General features: G+C 40.0%; 1 protein-coding gene across 1 annotated transcript in view; it reads left to right on the forward strand.

The window, feature by feature from the left end:
• The window catches only part of LOC136886384 (phenoloxidase 1), a 104,416-nt gene that overhangs the window by 72,137 nt on the left and 13,189 nt on the right, over positions 1–19,090 (forward strand). Inside the window, exons 11-12 of the mRNA XM_068230714.1 lie at positions 3,781–3,916; positions 16,800–17,032. Of these exons, the coding sequence (XP_068086815.1) occupies positions 3,781–3,916; positions 16,800–17,032 (369 nt within the window). The remainder of the gene's footprint in view (positions 1–3,780; positions 3,917–16,799; positions 17,033–19,090) is intronic.

A 19,090-nucleotide genomic window follows, 5' to 3' on the forward strand; every position in this document is an offset into this window, starting at 1 on the left:
AGCCGTGTGGAGTATATATTGATGAGTGGTCTGGAAGCAGCAACACTTACTGCATCAACAAAGAGTCGTCTTGAGGCAACAGAAATGAAGTTCCTCCATTGTTGTGAAATGAAATGAAAATGGGCTCTATTGTTGAATTTCCACTTCTGAAACCAAACTGATTTTCAACCTTCAACCTTATCCTACTTTTCAGTATCCTCTCCATTATCTTAGCAACATGGGATATCAGAGTAATTCCCCTGTAGTTCTTCAACACTTTCTTATTGCCTTTCTTGAAAATTGGGATGATTATTTCTTTTTGCCAATCATCAGGGACCTCCTTATTCTCCCAGACAATCCTGAGAACTCGATATGTCCACTGCAGGCCTACAGCTCCAGCTGCCTTTATCATCTCCACTGAAATTTCATCTATTCCAGCAGTTTTTCTATTCCTCATCTTTCTTACTGCCATTTCAATTTCATTCATTGTAATTTCCTTATCCATTTCTTCATCAACTAATTGCCTTTCTTGGTCATCCATTGAATGACTGTCATTAGTTCTCATGTTCAGCAACCTCTGAATATACTGTCTCCATCTATTTCTTATTTCTTCTGGCTTTGTTAATAGTATGCCACCTTCATCCTTCACAAATCTGGTGTTTACTTGATCTCTCTTTTTGTTTCTTAAGATACCGTACAGTAATTTCTTGCTGCCCTGCATATCATCTCTCAATTTCTGTGTGAATACGGCCCAGCTTTTCCTCTTTTCTATCTCCACTATTTTCTTGGTCAAATTCTTTGCCTCCACATACTTTCTACTACTTTCTTCAGTCTTAGATGTTTTCCATGCTTTCCATACCTTTTCTTTTTCCCTTCACTTTAATCTTTACCCTATCAATTTACCAGTGTGTCTCTTTGTCTTTCACATTTTCTGATGTTCTACCACATACCTTTTTTGCACATCCAAGCAGTGCTTCCTTAAATCTTTCCCATTCTTCTTCAACATTCCCCATCTCTGTCCGGCACTTTTTTGGTACGTAACGTGCATAATAACCTGCTCCGTCTTAACCAGAGCCCCTTTTGCCACCACTTTTCAGAGTTTCTGAAGGGCCTTCACAGCTACCGTAGTGGTCCCAGGGCTTTCGAAGTCCCCATTGTACTTCACTCCTACAGGCAGTCCCCTACTTCAGCTTTCTAATCTCCATAGACCAGGGGATGGAATTAATTTATTCACAAAAAAATCTTTGTTTACAAAAACCTGCACATTTAATTTCTTTTCTCCGTTGCTGTTTATTCTTTTCTTGAATATCTGTACAGATTTTGGAAAAGGATCAAACACTTCCCCAGGTAAACTGTTCTACTCTTTCACGCCCTTCCCAATGAATGGAAATTTACCCCAATCGCTTCTGCTTAAAAAATTCTGTCTAATTTTATACTTGTGGTCAACCCTGCTGATATAATTATTTTCCAACTGAAACCTCTCATGAATTTCCCCCTATGCTTCCTCTTCAGTACAGGCTCTATATTTCTATAAGTCTAGTTTTCTCCCTTCTCTTACTGTGCTTGTATTTTGCATTCCATTCAGAAGTTAGAAATTGAATCTGTGTTGAGTGGTACAGTGAAGGGTAGTGAATTTTTGTCACATGTTAGCCTACCTAATAATTGATAATCTTAACCATAATAGTCAATAGTAAATTGATCCATATTGACAACCAATATGTCGCGTTAAAAAGTCAATTAAACATGAATGTCGACCTTTTCAATACTATTACCGTTTCAATATTCCGAACATGTTTCAAGAACCAAAGTTCTCTTCATCAGGTACAAATCTTAGAACTTATTATAATTTCTTATAACTTTGGTCCTTGAAATATGTTTGGTGTATTGAAAGTGTAATAAATTTTTTTTTAGTGTTAGCAAGGTGGACATTCATATTTAATTGACCTTTTAATGTGATATATGATTATTTATCGTATGGCTTTTAGTGGCGGGAGTGTCCGAGGACATGTTAAGCTCACCTGTTGCAGTTCTTTCTATTTGACTCCCATGGGCGACCTGTGTGGAGGGAGAGGGTGAAACCTGGTGTTAGCAGCATGTAGCCCACTCCTGTCGAATAACACCAAGGGGTCTGCTCAAAGCTTCACGTCCCCATCCGACGGACGAATCACCATCAACGGCACCATGTGCCCTCACTCCATAGGAACTCGGGCATGCAATCTAATGATTAGAAATTGTATACCACCACCTCTCCTACCCAACATTCTGATGATGAAATTTTTCCAACCAACGGTACTTGAACTGGCTAACCACGGTGTCAGACCATACATAGAGACTTCAATGTTGTGAAATTTCTTAGTAATGAAGAGAAAATTATAATCTTTTAGGAAGTGGACTGGCATCCGAACCTTTTAGCATGTAAAGGTGGTGCGAATGTTGAAACTCGCACTTTCAAGAGGAGCCTTTCAATGGTTAACTACACTGACTTAGCAAATCTCATCTGGTAGTCACCTAATAGCGTGTGGGGCCTCCTCTGGCCCTGCGAACTGCAGTGAGATGCCGTGGAAGTGAGTCAACAAGTCCCTGGTAGTCCTCTGGACGCAGCTGACACCAAATTGTTTGCAGAGCGGCCGCCAAGGCTGGTCTGTTCGTGGGTGCAGGATCCATGGCACGGAGCCTGCGTTCCAGGACATCCCAGATATGCTCGATAGGGTTCATATCGGGACTCCTGGGTGGCCATGGCAGTCGTTGGACCTCCGCTGCATGTTCCTGGAACCGTTCCCGGGCGACATGGGAGCAATGTGGCGGCGCGTTATCATCTTGAAATACCGCAGAGCCATCTGGGCGCTGGAAGGCCAAAAATGGGTGGAGATGGTCTCTGAGCAGCTCAACATACCGTGAACCATTCAAAGTCTCTTCCAGAACAACTAGGGGGCCCATTCCATACCAGCAAAATGCACCCCAGACCATAACAGACACACCGCACCCTGGACCACACCTTCGAGGCAGGCAGGATCCATCACTTCATGTGGTCTGCGCCATACACTGTGACTCCCATCGGCATGGTGCAGTTGAAATCGTGATTTGTCTGACCATGTCACGTTACGTCATTGTTCCAGTGTCCATCCCTGGTGACTGGTGACAAATGCGCGTCGTTGTGCCCGATGACGTTGGGTTAACAGTGGCACCCATGTGCGGCGCCGGCTCCCATACCCCATAGAGCCCATATTCCTATGGATTGTCCACCGGGAGACGTGTCTAGCATGGCCTGTGTTGAATTGAACTGTGATTTATTGCACGGTTGCCCGTCTGTCACTATTGACAATCCGTCTCAGATGTCGCCGGTCACGGTCATTGAGGGTGGCTGGACGGCTGGTCGTTTGTCTGTTGTGGACGGCAACACCCGCATTCAACCATTCACGATACACCCTGGACACGGTTGATCGTGTGAAGCCGAATTCCCGCACCGCTTCCGAAATCGCACTTCCCATCCATCAGGCTCCGACCACCATACCCCGTTCGAACGGTGTCAGCTCACGACGACGTTCCATGTTACACCTGTCACATGCACAGCCACTGCTCACAAGGTGTCCTATACAACTGCCGCTGGCACAGGGGGTGTGTGGTGCGCAGACAACGCACCTGCGCATCAGTGCTCCGCTATCCCATGACATTTGCTCAGTCAGTGTATATTCAAAGGAATGTTTGAGATTTGAAAAACTGCTGGTTCAAGGTGCTAGAGTTTCAGCTCAAATTTCAAGTGCTTGTTAAATTTAATTTTATGTGTGATTAATTTGTTATTAGGTGGAGAACAAAGAAGGAGCGACGAAGGGAACCGTACGGATCTTCATTGCCCCTAAATATGACGAGAGAGGAGATAGTATGCAGTTTAAGGATCAACGCAAGTTGTTTGTGGAGCTTGATCGCTTTGAAGTTGATCGTAAGTTTCATGGATATATATAGTCTTATTATTCTGAGAATACAGTTATGCTTGCCATTTAAGTGGCAAGTGTGGTAATTTTAACGTTTTTACATCCGAGGCTTGTTTTGGTTTTGAAGGCGACAAACGCATCAACTTCATTCAGCTGGCTTGTTAGGCCTAACACTGTAGCGGATTTTTTGTCGAGCCTATCTCCCTTAGCCTTTGGCAGTCACGTGCCACACCTGAAGGCAGCAGCATTCTGATGAATTTGTGTGTCATTTCCTACACAAAGACTTCACCGAGCTTTCTAAGGGAGAACTCTCCGCCTTTAGCCGTTGGTTTTCCCTTAGTTTGTCGGGCTTGGTGCTCGGCCAGGCAGTTGCAGGTAGTTCGGTCTGCTGTCATATATGTTAGCAGGGTGCTCCTGACCTGACATAAAGATGCTCTATCAAAAATACTTTAGCTGTGTCCAAGTAAGGGATAGAAAGTATGTTATAAAGATGTGTGATCTGTCATCTGAAATGACACATTATTTACAGGCTTTCAACATCATAGATATTAACTGATTCTCTAATAAAGGCAGCGACCTTCCAAATCTGAGGAAAATCCATCAAGAACTAAGAAGTCGTGAAATGGCAATTTGGTGCTCTTTGCCTCAGAAGGGGATCGGTGTAGAGCTATATAAACAGTAACAATTGGATTAGGCATCAAAGGACTTTCTTGTAGCGAATGGCGAGAGACAATCAAGATGACATCAATTGTTTTTGCAGTACGAACTACTCCAGGCAGAACTCGGGACAGAAACCTCTGTTGCAGATATGCCAGAGAGAAAGAAACACCGTCTCACATTCTGGGTTCTTGCTCCTACCGCGAAGTACTGAGAAACTCACGTCACCACAAGATAAGATCACTGATTGCAGAAGAACTCTGCAGTAAAAACTTCTGTGTACATGAAGAAGTCCATGATTTGTCTATGACAGGGTGTACAAGACAAATTTACATAATTGCCTTTAAAGATAACGACAAGAAAGGCTTTGTTATCGATCCGACCATCTGATTTGAGCACCACGTATATTATAAATAACAGATTATTCAATTAAGTAGTATCTTTTTCAGGTATAATCTGCTAATGTATGTCTTCTCAGGTAGTTTCTAAATTTTATTTATTTGTAAATTAGTTTCAACAAAGTGAAGAACCTAACAGTTATAAATCTGCTGTAATATACATGCGCGCACGCAGGCATGCACAGAATAAACAAAATGGTAAAGAACACATTCTAGGACAAGTAAGTGACAGTCATGTTTGGCCCCGTGGTGTAGTGGGAAACGTGTCCGCCTGCCACCAGGTGGCCCCGGGTTCGATTCCTGGCCGGGTCAGGGGTTTATAATTGTAAATTATTAATATCCCTGGCCTGGGGACTGGGTGTTTGTGTCGTCCTTAACGTTCCTTTCCCCCACATTCAACACTCTACACTTCTGCAATCCCACTTACATGCAGGTTCCTATCGTATGGTGAAAGTAGTGGCAAAAGATCGACAGAGGTCGACGCCACGAACAATTTTTAAAAAGTGACAGTCATAAGTTATGAATTTCATTATGGTCCGTATTGACAATTGATCACTATCAAAGGGTAGAGAAAAGTCCACCTATTCAGTACCATGTTGAATAGGTGGACACTTCTCTACCCTTTGAAAGTAAGTGACAGGTCATATATAAGGACCATCAAGAAATTAAGTTCCCCTATTAAAAAAGAAAAAAACCGAGCTCGATAGCTGCAGTCGCTTAAGTGCGGCCAGTATCCAGTATTCGGGAGACAGTAGGTTCGAACCCCACTGTCGGCAGCCCTGAAAATGGTTTTCCGTGGTTTCCCATTTTCACACCAGGCAAATGCTGGGGCTGTACCTTAATTAAGGCCACGGCCGCTTCCTTCCCACTCCTAGTAGCCCTTCCCTGTTCCATCGTCGCCATAAGACCTATCTGTGTTGGTGCGACATAAAGCAACTAGCAAAAAAAAAAAAAAAAAAAAAAAAAAAAAAAAAAAAAAAAAAAAACAACATAGTTACATGAAAAACTATATTGTCACCCGATGCAGCAATGTTGAAGTTATTTTTTTGACATGATCACCACCAGAATTGAGATACTTGTCATATGCCGATGTCGTGGAAGTCCGCCGCCTGGGAATGGAACCAATGTGTAACATTTGTCTTCAGCTATCGTTTGAAAATGCCGACATGAGGACAGGAATTTCTGGAGGTGCCACAAAAGATGAAAATCACTGGGAGTAAGAACAGGACTGTAGAGTTGATGATCAAACACCTCCCAGCCGAACTCCTGCAGAACAGTTGCTGAGCGCCGAGCATTGCCATGGATCTGCCGAACACCTGCACTAAGCATTTCACGCCTCTTGTTTTGAATGGCTTATCGCAATTTCCATAGAAACTTTATCACAGACTGAACCTCGCAGGTGGAGGGAGAAAGAATACGAACCACTGCTGCTCCGCTACCGACACCAGGCGGGACTTGGCCGGTATATGATTGCTACATCATAGATCTGTGACAGTGGAAATTGAAAGGATTGTTCCTCCTAATCAACACGATAAGAAAACGTCAAAAGATAATTCTTTTAAAAATATTTTGTCATTGTGAATCATCAACACGGAGATGAAACTAATAAATTCCGTCATTCAGAGGGTTGCCCCAGTTAATATAGGACGCGACCTTGAGAGCACGCGCCGTTCATGGAAGCAGCTGCATGTCATTTTTTTTGTTCTGTCCAGTCAGTGTGATTTAAGGAAATGCCGCGTACAGTCATATCATACCGTTGTTGCCTCATGGCCTGCCGAATCGCAGGTACGAGGCAAGGCTACATTGTTGGCCTTTCCGATGCTAATTTTTCATTGTCGAGAATTGTACAAGAGTGTAAAAAATGTCTCAACACTAGTAAGCCTCTGTAGGCAATGTGATAAAATTACATCAGAATGGTTTCCCGCCTGAAACAATAACTGCCACTGTAGAGAATTCAACCTTTCAGGACTCCGGACATCATTAAGAAGGTAAAGGCTGCTGTCTTGAAGGAAAATCCACCAACTCAGAGACACTTCGCTGGCCACACAAGCACATCCAAAAGTACAGTCTGCCATATAATTAAAGATGATCTGAACCTGGTAAAAGTGGCATAGGGCACGTGGACATGCTTTAACAGCAAGGGGCGTTAAAGAATGACTCACTAATGCCAGAAAATGATACGTAAACTGCCTAGCAGTGGATAAATGGCTTTGGTTTATTTGGATGACACGAACAAGCCCCAGGCAATTTACTCTCTCCCAAAAGGCAAAAAGGGGCACTCATACTTCGTCAAGGAAAACAAAGAAAAGTTTGCTAGCATGCTCTTGGTGGTGGCAGGATATTGTACCCGGGGTTATTATTATTAAGCGTATGGAATTTACAGAATGGACAAGTATATACAATATTATACAAAAGAAAAACCTGCAAAGAATACAAGGTAAGTAGGGAACAATTACACATGAATATCTAAATTGTTTATCCACTGCACTAGGGATACTGAGACATCAGCAAAGTCTTTTCGGTCTCCACCATAAGCACGCAGAGGGCATTCGTCCATTATATGATGCATGGTCTGGACTAAAGCACCACAATCACACTCTGGAGAGTCCCTGAAGCCCCACTGGTGAAGGGAGAATGCAGATCTTCCACAATTTGTGCGGAACCTGTTTAGTGATGCCCACGTTCTTCTTGGCAAGCTGAAACCTGCTGGGGCGTGGTTTGGATTAAAGAGTCTTGGCCACTCCGGAACTGTACGAATCCATTGCTCTTTCCATTCCTCTTTTAAATTGAAACCAGCATCCATTAGATTCTTAGCTGTTTTCATCGGTGGCTTATGGGATTTCAGCCTTTGTCTCCAGAGATCTGGTACCCGGGGTAAATTCAGAATACTCAGAGTGTCAAAAAAATGTGAAGATCAATGCTACCTACTTCCAGAAGAATGTCATGGACCCCTATTTTGACAAAGATATCCCTCGGCTGTAAAGTGAGGATGCTTCAAATGCCTGGATCCACATGGATAAAGCATACAGTCATACTGCCAGATCATCAGTCACCTACTACAAGAATAAAGAATCAGAGACGGGTGTCCATGTCATACCATTTAGTGTCATCCCTGTCAAATCCCTGGATGCCTCACGGATGGATTTCTGTGGCTTTGGTCTCCTAAAAAGAAGGCTTTCTTCTAGACGTCCCCCCACTATTGAAGGTCTTTTGAAAGTGTGCAAGGAGGTATGGGACAATATCACTCTTCCTGTTCTCCGTTGAAGTCTTCTACGGTGGAACTTGAGATGTAGAGCAATAGTCTGTGCCCGCGGCTATCACATCGAGCACAACCAGGTCTGGAGGAAAGGAATCGCCTAGGACAAAAGGATGATAAGAATTTCATTTGGTCCATATCGAACAGAGATTACAATTAAATTAATAACATATTGTGGTTCCACCTATTCAGTACAAGAAAACTTATTAATGCAAGTTTACATTATAAGTCAATCACAAAATTGGGACCGGTTTTAACCTTTAGTCAGGGTCGTCTTCAAATTGTTGTTCAAAAAGTGCAAGGTAAAAATTCACTGGCAAACAACAAGAGAACGTAGAAAACATAAACTTCTTCACATGACGTAAATTCAATATCACGTAAGAAAGATGCACTGGGTATTCAAAAGTCTTTTAAATTTATCAAAAGGTGCAAGGTAAAAAATTCACTAGCAAATAAAAGACATAGACATAGAAAACATGAACTTTTTCACATGACAAAATTTCAATATCACGTTAGAAAGATGTCTTTTAAATCTTGATGTGAAAATAAATAATTATCTCGATGTTGGATCTTGTAGTCATATATTTTATTGATTAAGAAGCAGATAGTTGGTTGTTATTGTTTTTATGCAGAAAAGTTGAAGTTAAGCACCAGTGTGAAGAGAAATAGGTGCAGTTCTTTTCTTGTAAACTAAACTTATTTAGCAGGGAAATACGAGAATGCACAGCAAATGAATGTACGATAGGCTGAAGATGACCCTGACTGAAGGTCGAAACTGGTCCTAATTGTGATTGACTTATAATGTAACCTTGCATTAATAAGTTTTCTTGTATTGAATAGGTGGAACCACAATGTATTATTAATTTAATTGTAGGACAAAAGGTACGTCCAAATCATCCAAGTTTAACTGGGGCAAATCTCCGTAGATCTGTCATGCAGTCTCATATTTCCCTGCTAAATACGTTTACTTTACAAGAAAAGAAATTGGGAAACCTAATTTCTGGATGGGCTATGTAAAGAGAAAGACAAGACATTGGACAGGATCATGTTTTAGGATAAACACAATCTCGGGTCAGTATGGGAAGAAGAGACAAGGATAAATATGCAACTTGTTTTATGTTGCACCGACACAGGTAAGTCTTACGGCGACGATGGACAGGAAAAGGCTAGGAGTGGGAAGGAAGCATCCATGGCCTTAATTAAGGACAAATACGAAAACACAATACGACAATTTTCATGCACTTTTGCCTTCACATAGACGAGCTTTCTGCTTGTACATCCCAGTTCTAAATCTATTTCTTCGCAGCCCCTTTGTTTTCATGTGACCTATCATTGTGTCTATCATATTGAGTGTTCCTATCTTTCTGTGTTTGATATTATTTTTCTCTGGTTTGTCCCCATCCATTACGCACAATGTCAGGCTAGTGTAGCAACAAACAGGGTAGATAACAAAAAATAAAACATACTGTGATTCGTGACCACCATTATTGTTCCCAAGCGAGGAGGAATGAGCCCGCTGGCCAAGCTGTTCACTGCATGCACGTTCACCTCAGGAAAGGAGATCCAATAGTAAGAGCGCCTGCTATTCACATCTGGAAACCTCTAGAGCAGAGGTGGTCACGCTGGGCAGTTCGTCCCGCGGGCGCGGTTACGTCACAGGCGAAGTTCTCCCAGTCACTCACGATTACTGCGGCGATACCTGAGTCTCAAAATGAAGGCAGAAAATAATGAACGAAAGAGGGCCTCACCGAACCTGACAGCAGAGAGCCAGTGGGAAGAACTGTTCCTTTTGTCCAAGCAGGAGACTGTGGAAAAAGTTTACTATGTGGGCTGTCTGTTATATCAAACAGGTATAATGTAGTACAACACCTCAAAACTAAACAGCTGGGCTGATTGGCTCAGACAGTTGAGTTGCTGGCCTTCTGACCCCTACTTGGCAGGTTCGATCATGGTTCAGACCAGTGGTATTTGAAGGTGCTCAAATACATCAGCCTCATGTTGGTAGATTTACTGGCACGTAAAAGAACTCCTGCGGAACTGAATTCCGGTACCTCAGTATCTCTGAAAACCATATAAGTAGTTAGTGGGATGTAAAGCCAATACATTATTTATTACAAAATGAAAAATGCTCATTTTCATGAGACTCTTGTAGGGGATGATCGAATTAAAATGGTTGAAGATCTGAAGAAAGATTTAAACAATTTAAGTATTATTTATCTATTATTACCAAAGTTATAGAATTGATACAAATTGTGTTTTCACACTGTTAGTAGATAATAATAAGGTGCTGTACATTTTATTCCTCTTTATAGGATGAAGGAGACTTGTCAAGTAGTGGTGCAACTTTGAGAAACGTCCACAGAATCACATACTTAATTACGCAGCAGTTTAAACATTTTACTATATAGATGTTGATCCCCATAGGGAACCTGAAATAGTTGTTCCAAATGAGTAAATTTATAATACCAATATAGTTGGACCGTTATAGGACATCATAAATTTTTCAGCTAACTCATTCCTGGTTGTCAGCGTTTTGCCCCAGTGTGCTAAGTTGGGTTCATCAATTAGTAAATAGCACACCTAACAAGATGCATGACTAGTGCATACCGTGGAGACCACTGCATAGGCTACTTGGAGCCACTGACAGTACCGATGCACTATGAGAGACTTTGTCCCATTTTCAAAAATTGATGCCTACCTGGCCATCACATTATGTAGATGTTGATGGTATTATAAACATTTTACTACCGCACCATTCGTGAAAGAATACATCAACATAGTCGTAGAATGTGTATGCCGTACTGAAAGAAGCAAATTCCGTCAAATTAACCAATCTCGAGCAACTATAGCATTTCTTAATGCAAATTCTGTCATTCCCATCCAAGGAGTTGTAAATCGTAACTTGTATGCGTAAACCCTGTAGCTTTGTAAACTGTGATTAAAAAAATTGTAAAATGTTAGTTTTCTTTGTATAAATGTAAGAAAATGAACTATGACTGTTTATATCGAGTGCAGTACAACTCAAACCAGAATATCTTGAAAAGGACTGTTTTTCTTGCAATTCTAATGTTAAAAAAAAAAAAAAAAACTATATTCACTGAGTAGTGCAAGAGGAGCTTTGTAGTCCGAATTGAACGTTAGTGCTCCACTTCCCTGCCGAGTGTGTTCGCTCTCTCGCTTGACTCTCACGTATGCTTCGGTCATAAGCTGCCCATGTTTATATCAGGCCAGCCTGCCCATACTGGTCTAGTCTTAACAGGCACCCAGATGAGCACAGCTCTAGAGGATTGGAGGCCACAAGTGTTCTGGGCATATCGAGCTTCCGGACTGTTCTGGAACCGCTAGGCCTGACTATTTAAGATTGGCAGATAGCCAGTGTACTACTATGGAGTTCACACTCCAATCAGTTCTCAGGTAAAGTTGAGAGTCAGCTGTGCAGTGCAGTGCAGTGCAGTGCAGTGAGTGTTCTGTCCATGGAACTGAGTCTTTTGTTGAGGCATTAAGTCTCTCATGTCCTGCTGCTGTGAAGTGCAATTGTATGGCTCTGGTGGAGCAATGGGAAGTTCGACAAGGGATCGGCAAAGGGGCAGTTGTGAGTGTATGGACAGTGTACGATGTGCAGAACTGTAAGACTGTGTCATACACAAGCTGTGATAGTGTACAGCGAGTGTAATGTGTACCTAGCCAGTGTGACTGAATGAGTGAGAATAGAGAGTTCAAACTGGTGTACTTGTGTGTAATCGTAGAATTTAATGCTACCAATTGTGTATTTGTTTCCTTTCTGGCACCACGTTACAACTCACAGAGAACCAGTAGCAGCGATTAGGGGGGAGGGGCACTCACACCTCCCCCACCACCACTTTGTGGAGAAAAAATTAAATTTTTATTCTGTTTTAGTCGACTGAAACTGGGAATTATTAAAAAAAAAAAACATAAACCCTGTTGTCTTTTCAGCTAATTCTTTCCTTTAATTTATTCAGTTGTTAAGAAAAATACTCAGTGGTAATACGCTCAAAATGTCGTTTATCGCGGCTAATCAAATTCTACAGCGCCACAGCAAATAGCAGAGACCCGCGGAGTAATGTGTAGCATGTTTTGCGATGAAAGGTGGCAGGGGTATATTTCTGCTAAGGTTGCACGCTTGCCGCGTGTTTTCGTCAGTCTATCAGTCTCAATGTGTCTGTGTAGTGTCTGTTACCTTGTTAGTGTGTAGTCAAATATTAAATTACTTTTAAATTGTATAATCACGCCATACTTCTATTTAATTGTAAGACATGGGTAACTATTGTTCCTCTGGTGAAAGTTTTATTGTATATTACGATTATTACCACACTTAAGTTGGTAAACTGTCAACCTTTACGTCTCTATCAAAATTTGCTCAGAGAGCATCAAAAACCATTTTATAGCATTTTTTTTCATTGTTGATGTCTACATGCCATTCTTCCCCCTCTCTGCCCGCTATATCCATTGGACCTGGGTCTTTTTGTTGTCCATACATTTTTTGCCCCCCCTTTTAATTCCCAATCGCTGCTACTGCACAGAACAAGGATAACATTTTCACATGGTACTGTTTTTATAGATGGATTCTCATCCCACCAAGCCAAGTTCTTTCTGATCTCTTCTATAAACACATTCTGAGGTCCTTATTGCAATCCCTCACTGCATTCTTCCATCTATAGCTCATTCCACGTTAAGAAAACAGTACGGCTCTTATGGATTTACAAGGAGTGAACACAAGCCCCCTCTGAGACACACATGATTCCTCGTGATTAAGAGATATTATACTGTAATTTGTAATTTATTATGAAAGACAGATAAAAAGGACAAGGTATTTTTGCCCGTGAGTTATTAAAATAACTACATAACATTTTCTTTTTCATAAAAAAATATTCGTAGGGAGGAAGCACAATGGTAGGAACAGCCATCGCTTTGTTGCCTTCCTTCATTTTTCTTCTTCTGTGCTGCTCTGGTACAAGCCTCGTGTAGTCCCTCACTCTGTGAACCGCCGGCAGCTCACTTCTGTAGTGAACTCGTCGGCAGTATTTATTTGTTGCATGTGATTTTAGGCTTTAAATCAGTGCGTACTTGTCTTGTGTTGAGTGATAGTTGGTTGTATATTGCATAGTATTTGTGTGTTCTATTATTTTTGTACTGTACAGAAGTTGTTACTGAAGATAACTTGTACCGATAAAAAAATTTGTTGTGTGTTTTATTTGTGCTTGCTTTTTTATTTAGCTGTTCTTTCTTAAGTGCATTTTAATTTTACCACTGTTTTTTTACAACCGCATTTAATTTTTACTATTGTTTTTGTGAGTGATACGACTGCACAGTAGTACCCTACGTTGCCTGGGGAAATTTATTAAATGTTATTTAAATGCATCCCTCATCCCTCGAGCCCATAAAAAATATTATTTTTCTATTTTCTCTCCCAATTTTCCTTACACTTCAATGCTGAGGTTTCTTATGTGCCGTAGTTTACCTCTGATTCTGTACAAACCGAAAATAGCCCCTGAAAACCCCCGTCCCGTTTAATTCATAAAAATCATTTGCAGCTTAGTTTCTTCCGCTTTGTATCTTGAACTTAAATACTGAATTTCACAAATTTATCTGCCGTCGTTTTGCAGTGATGGTGTCGAGCAGAGCTGTTCGATATGACAATCCTGTTGTCATAAGAGCAATGCTGTTTTCTTAACATGGAATGAACTATAGTTCTGGGCTAGCCTATTAGTCAGTCATATCCTGCAATCTCCTAACACTAACTCTCTGTCTTGTCACCCTGTCTAATAGAAGAGTATTAAGATTGATGTTTACAAGAGTAACATTTAGAAAGTTCCTCATGATAATAATTACTATCATCGAGCGAGTTGGCTGTGTGGTTAGGGTCATGTAAGTGTGAGTTTGCATTCAGAAGATAGTGGGTTCAAATCCACCATGAGCAGCTCTGAAGACGATTTTCCATGGTTTCCCATTTTCACACCAGGCAAATGCTGAGGCTGTACCTTAATTAAGGCCATGGCCAGTTCCTTCCCAATCCTAGCCCTTTCCCATCCTTGTGATGTCAAAAACCTTTAATGTGTTAGTGGGACGTTAAACCACTAGCAATAATAATAATAATAATAATAATAATAATAATAATAATAATAATAATAATAATAATAATAATAATAATAATAATAATATAATTATTATATTATATTATATTATATTATATTATATTATATTATTATTATTATTATTATTATTATTATTATTATTATTATTATTATTATTATTATTATTATTATTAATTAATATAATTATATAATACTAACTGATGCACCCATGCTTCGCTACAGAATTCTACATTGTATACAGAATTCTAGGTTAGGTAGTGTACACTTTGTGAGCAAGATTGTATGAAATTGTATAGCTCTTAATGTTACCCTAGAAACGCGACGGGGAAGTCACCAAACATCTTTTCTCATATGAAGACTGAATTAGGGAACTTTCACTGTCATGGTAGCCACGCTTGCATACCATCAGTCACAATCAGCTTGGGGAGCTTTCATCATAATGGTAGACACTCACTCTCCACCTGCCTTTTTACATCCTCAGAAATACTGTTTTAGTGGTTTTCCTAACTGAAATGAACATACGTCATTACAATGACGTCAGTAGGAATGGTGCGATTAAAAGCAATGCTTTCATACGAAATACTCGATCAAATGAAAAACAACACATTTTCTCACTTTTTAACGAACAGGACTAAGCTGCCGATCTAATAGTCCAAAGTTCCAGAGCCATAATGACCAAACCGCAGACTGCCGTGTGCCGTGAACAATCTTCGTACCTTTTTGGCGGGGAGGGGTTCGAATAGTGGCGACTCCCAGGGCAAAAACTATGCCCTTTTACTAATCTGTTTCCTAGGAGTACCCGATGAGTCGGAAAGTATCAATTCACTACACTGGCGGCAGAAAAATCTATCTGACTTTGAGGCAAATTTTTCCTCCAAGCCAGAGGAGAAACCCTCTCTTCACTGCTAATTTGGGATAAAATGAATGTAGGATTTAATAAAAATGAAGAGGAAGAATGTTTTCTTAAGAAACGGCTCTTTTCAGGGTTCAGTGTTGAGTTATTTAGTGAATTGTGGTGCTATAATTTGGAATAGCCCTAATTGTTATTCCAGACTGGGCCACAGACCTTAAGGATGCCCACTGCTCATTCAAAACAGCGCGTCAGAGTAGGGATCGAATAGCTGGAATACTATGATGAACCAGAGAGTTACGTACCAGCTGTATCAGAAAATGTATGAACCAGACGAATGGCATGCTAAAGAAGAAAGTTTTCTAACTCCCCGGCTATTTCCCGCCAATATTCAGTCAGGCTCTTATACTCGGTACACAACAGTAATCCCATCTATCGGAGTTGAGAGGCAGCATAAGAGACAAAGAACATCACAACAAACAATGGTCAATGTAATGTTATTGTTGATTAATGTTATGCACTTTCGATATTGTAGCCCTTCACATTCAGTTTTCTTCCAATGCTGAAATACCACTCTTATCATAGTCGGTAACTTTAAACTGAATAAAACGTAAGTGCCCGGAAATTGTATTTTCTATAAAAAAATTTATGTAGTACTTTTCGAAAGGACCAATAACATAGGTATTTAAAAATTACATTTCAGGTGCCTTACCCTAAACTACAATTTCATCCCGGGTGAATAAAATTGTTTATAGCTTAGACTGTAGTTTCTTATTCCCCGACTCTATATACCGATTTCCATTCAATTCTGTGAACCCATTTTCTCGTGGCTCGGCATTGATATGGACTTAGCAACAAAAATACAAATTCATGAATATCTGTGTTATCGTAGCTGCTACGGTAAAAATGTATGACATAAATGGTCCGAAATTTAATTCTATATAACTTTGGTTATGTAGTATTTATCGATACGACCACTAATTGTCATAAAATCATAAATCAAGATGACCACTAATAACATAAATATTTGAGAATTAAATGTTAGGCCTTCCACTAAACTACCATTTCACTCAGCGTGAATTAAATTATTTATAGCCTAGATTTTAGTGGCTCATTCTCTGACGTCGCATACCAATTTTCAATGAGATAGGACCACTAATAATGTAAATATTTAAGAATTAAGTTTTAGGCCTTCCCCTAAACTACCATTTCACTCAGCGTGAATAACATTATTTATTGCCTAGATTGTAGCGGCTTATTCGCCGGCTTTGCATACCAATTTTTATTAAGTTCTCTTTAGCCGTTTTCTAGTGATGCGTGTACATACATACATACAGACAGACAGACAGACAGACAGACAGACAGAAATTACGGAAAATTAAAAAGTGCATTTCCTTGTTACTGTGGACATGACCGATACAGAAATACCATTCTTTTCAAATTCTGAGCAATGTACAGACAAAACTCTTATTTTATATATATATATATATATATATATATATAATATTATTATTATTATTATTATTATTATTATTATTATTATTATTATTATTATTATTATTATTATTATTATTATTATTATTATTATTATTATTATTATTATCCTTTTTGTTTCAGTTGTAAAAGGTCAGCAGACCATTAAGCGAAAGTCTGAGAATTCTTCTGTGACAATACCCTATGAGCAATCGTACCGCAACCTAGACAGGAAGCGGCCAGGGAATGTCCAAAACCTGGAGAAATTCAACTTCTGTGGATGTGGTTGGCCCCACAACCTGCTGATAGCAAAGGGAACAGAGACAGGCTACCCTTGTGAATTATTCGTCATGGTGTCCAACTTCGCTGATGATGAGGTATTTTGTTCATTACTGTCTTCTCTATCTCCTGAAAAAGTTCTAAAGTTACACATTTTAACACCAAGGCTTCATTTGATGCAAATGTAATGGACTATAGTGCTATTAAAACAATGTGCGTGTTCTGACAGTTCTCAGCGTGGTAGTAGGAGGTGGCAGTTACTATGACAACCAGTACACGCCTCCCGTTTCAGCCAATCCCAGCTCGACATGCACTCTCCCTTTTCCTACCCCTGCTGTAAGACAGCTTCTAGAGGCGGTTGGTCCGAGTTCCACGTTGCCACTATAGTATACCTTAGCACATGTGGCTGGGCTATATAACAATGTCTACTTTGAGTGATATCATTATCTGTAGGATATATATTGTGTTTTTTGAAATCAGCTAAATATTATAGTGCTTTGGTGTTCGTGTTAATAAGTGTATCACCGGGCGAGTTGGCCGTGCGCGTAGAGGTGCGTGGCTGTGAGCTTGCATCCGGGAGATAGTAGGTTCGAATCCCACTATCGGCAGCCCTGAAAATGGTTTTCCGTGGTTTCCCATTTTCACACCAGGCAAATGCTGGGGCTGTACCTTAATTAAGGCCACGGCCACTTCCTTCCAACTTCTAGGCGTTTCCTATCCCATCGTCGCCATAAGACCTATCTGTGTCGGTGCGACGTAAAGCCCATAGCAAAAAAAAAAAAAAAAAATAAGTGTATCGTTATCGAGGCTGGAATTCTAGTGTAGTGTAAATTTTATATAGTATTGTGTAGTATAGTGTCACTTTAACACCGTCTCATTTACAGAACTCAAAATGTTGCAATCCGTTCAGAGCGCCGCCAAACGACAACGAGGGCGACCTAGAATTCATTCACCTAGAAAAAAGGCAAGGGTAATGGGGAGGCATGGTTTCGCTATTGGTGGTCAAGCTCGCAATATGGTATGTGCCTTACAGGAATATTTTGAGGCTGAAAGGGAAAATGGAGGCCCACTGATAGAAGTTAACAAAGTTGTAGAAAGAACAGCAGCAGCTTTAAAAATTTCTCAAGCTACAGTAATTAGAATAGGGAAAGAAAAAGAAAAGAAATAAAAGGAGATCTGAACCCAAAATGTTGAGCAGGCCTGTCAAAATGCTATTCTGATACTGAAATCTACCTAAAATTAAAATCAACCTTCCAGAGATAGACTGATCAAAGCCTATGAGGAAGGGGAATGTGGAGTTTGTCTTACGATATTTGAGCTGATAAAATTACTGCTGAGCCACCTTGGAATAATAGCAACGGTATTTAATGTTTTTCTAATGCTTTCATGATCGCCGTTAATGGATATTATTTTCCTCAGAGCCTAGCGCAGAACGAAAGATGTAAACTGTGATGTAGTAACTCCTGCCGGATCATGTGGCAACACAGCTCTCCCACTCCTTTGTTTGGCGCCACGTGCTGCGAACTGTCAGAACACACACATTGTTTTAATAGCACTATAGTATAATTTGGAAACAATTCTCTAACCCATGGGTAAATTATGGAATATCGAGCTCAATAATAATGAATTATTATTATTATTATTATTATTATTATTATTATTATTATTATTATTATTATTATTATTATTATTATTATTATTATTGAGGTGTGGCTATGAAGTTGTTTGCATCTATTAGTATTATTACTATTTGCATAGTTATGTTTGACTTTATTTGGTATAAATCGCGATCATATTATTTGTGAGGTTATGTCATGAGACATCTGCTGTATGTATATCAATATGAGTTTATTTAATGTAAGAACACGTAATTAATAGTATGTATTTTATTATTACCTGTATACAAGATGTATAAATCCAGTGCAATGTTGTGCAACACACGAAAAACCTATATTTCATGCTAGAGAGTTACAGAAAATTCCATTCATTGTAAATAGGCTATTGGAGACTCTCAAAATTATGAGAAAATATGTTGTTTCATATTCTTCTAGAAGCCTGGCCAGATAATGTATATAAAGAGGCAGTCCTGGGAGTTGAGTTGAGTTGTTTCAGAAAAAGCTATGAGTGCAAGTCGTTAATCGAGTGTGTGAATTCAT

Source organism: Anabrus simplex, chromosome X, assembly GCF_040414725.1.
Source record: "Anabrus simplex isolate iqAnaSimp1 chromosome X, ASM4041472v1, whole genome shotgun sequence".
NCBI classification, from domain to species: Eukaryota; Metazoa; Arthropoda; class Insecta; order Orthoptera; family Tettigoniidae; genus Anabrus; species Anabrus simplex.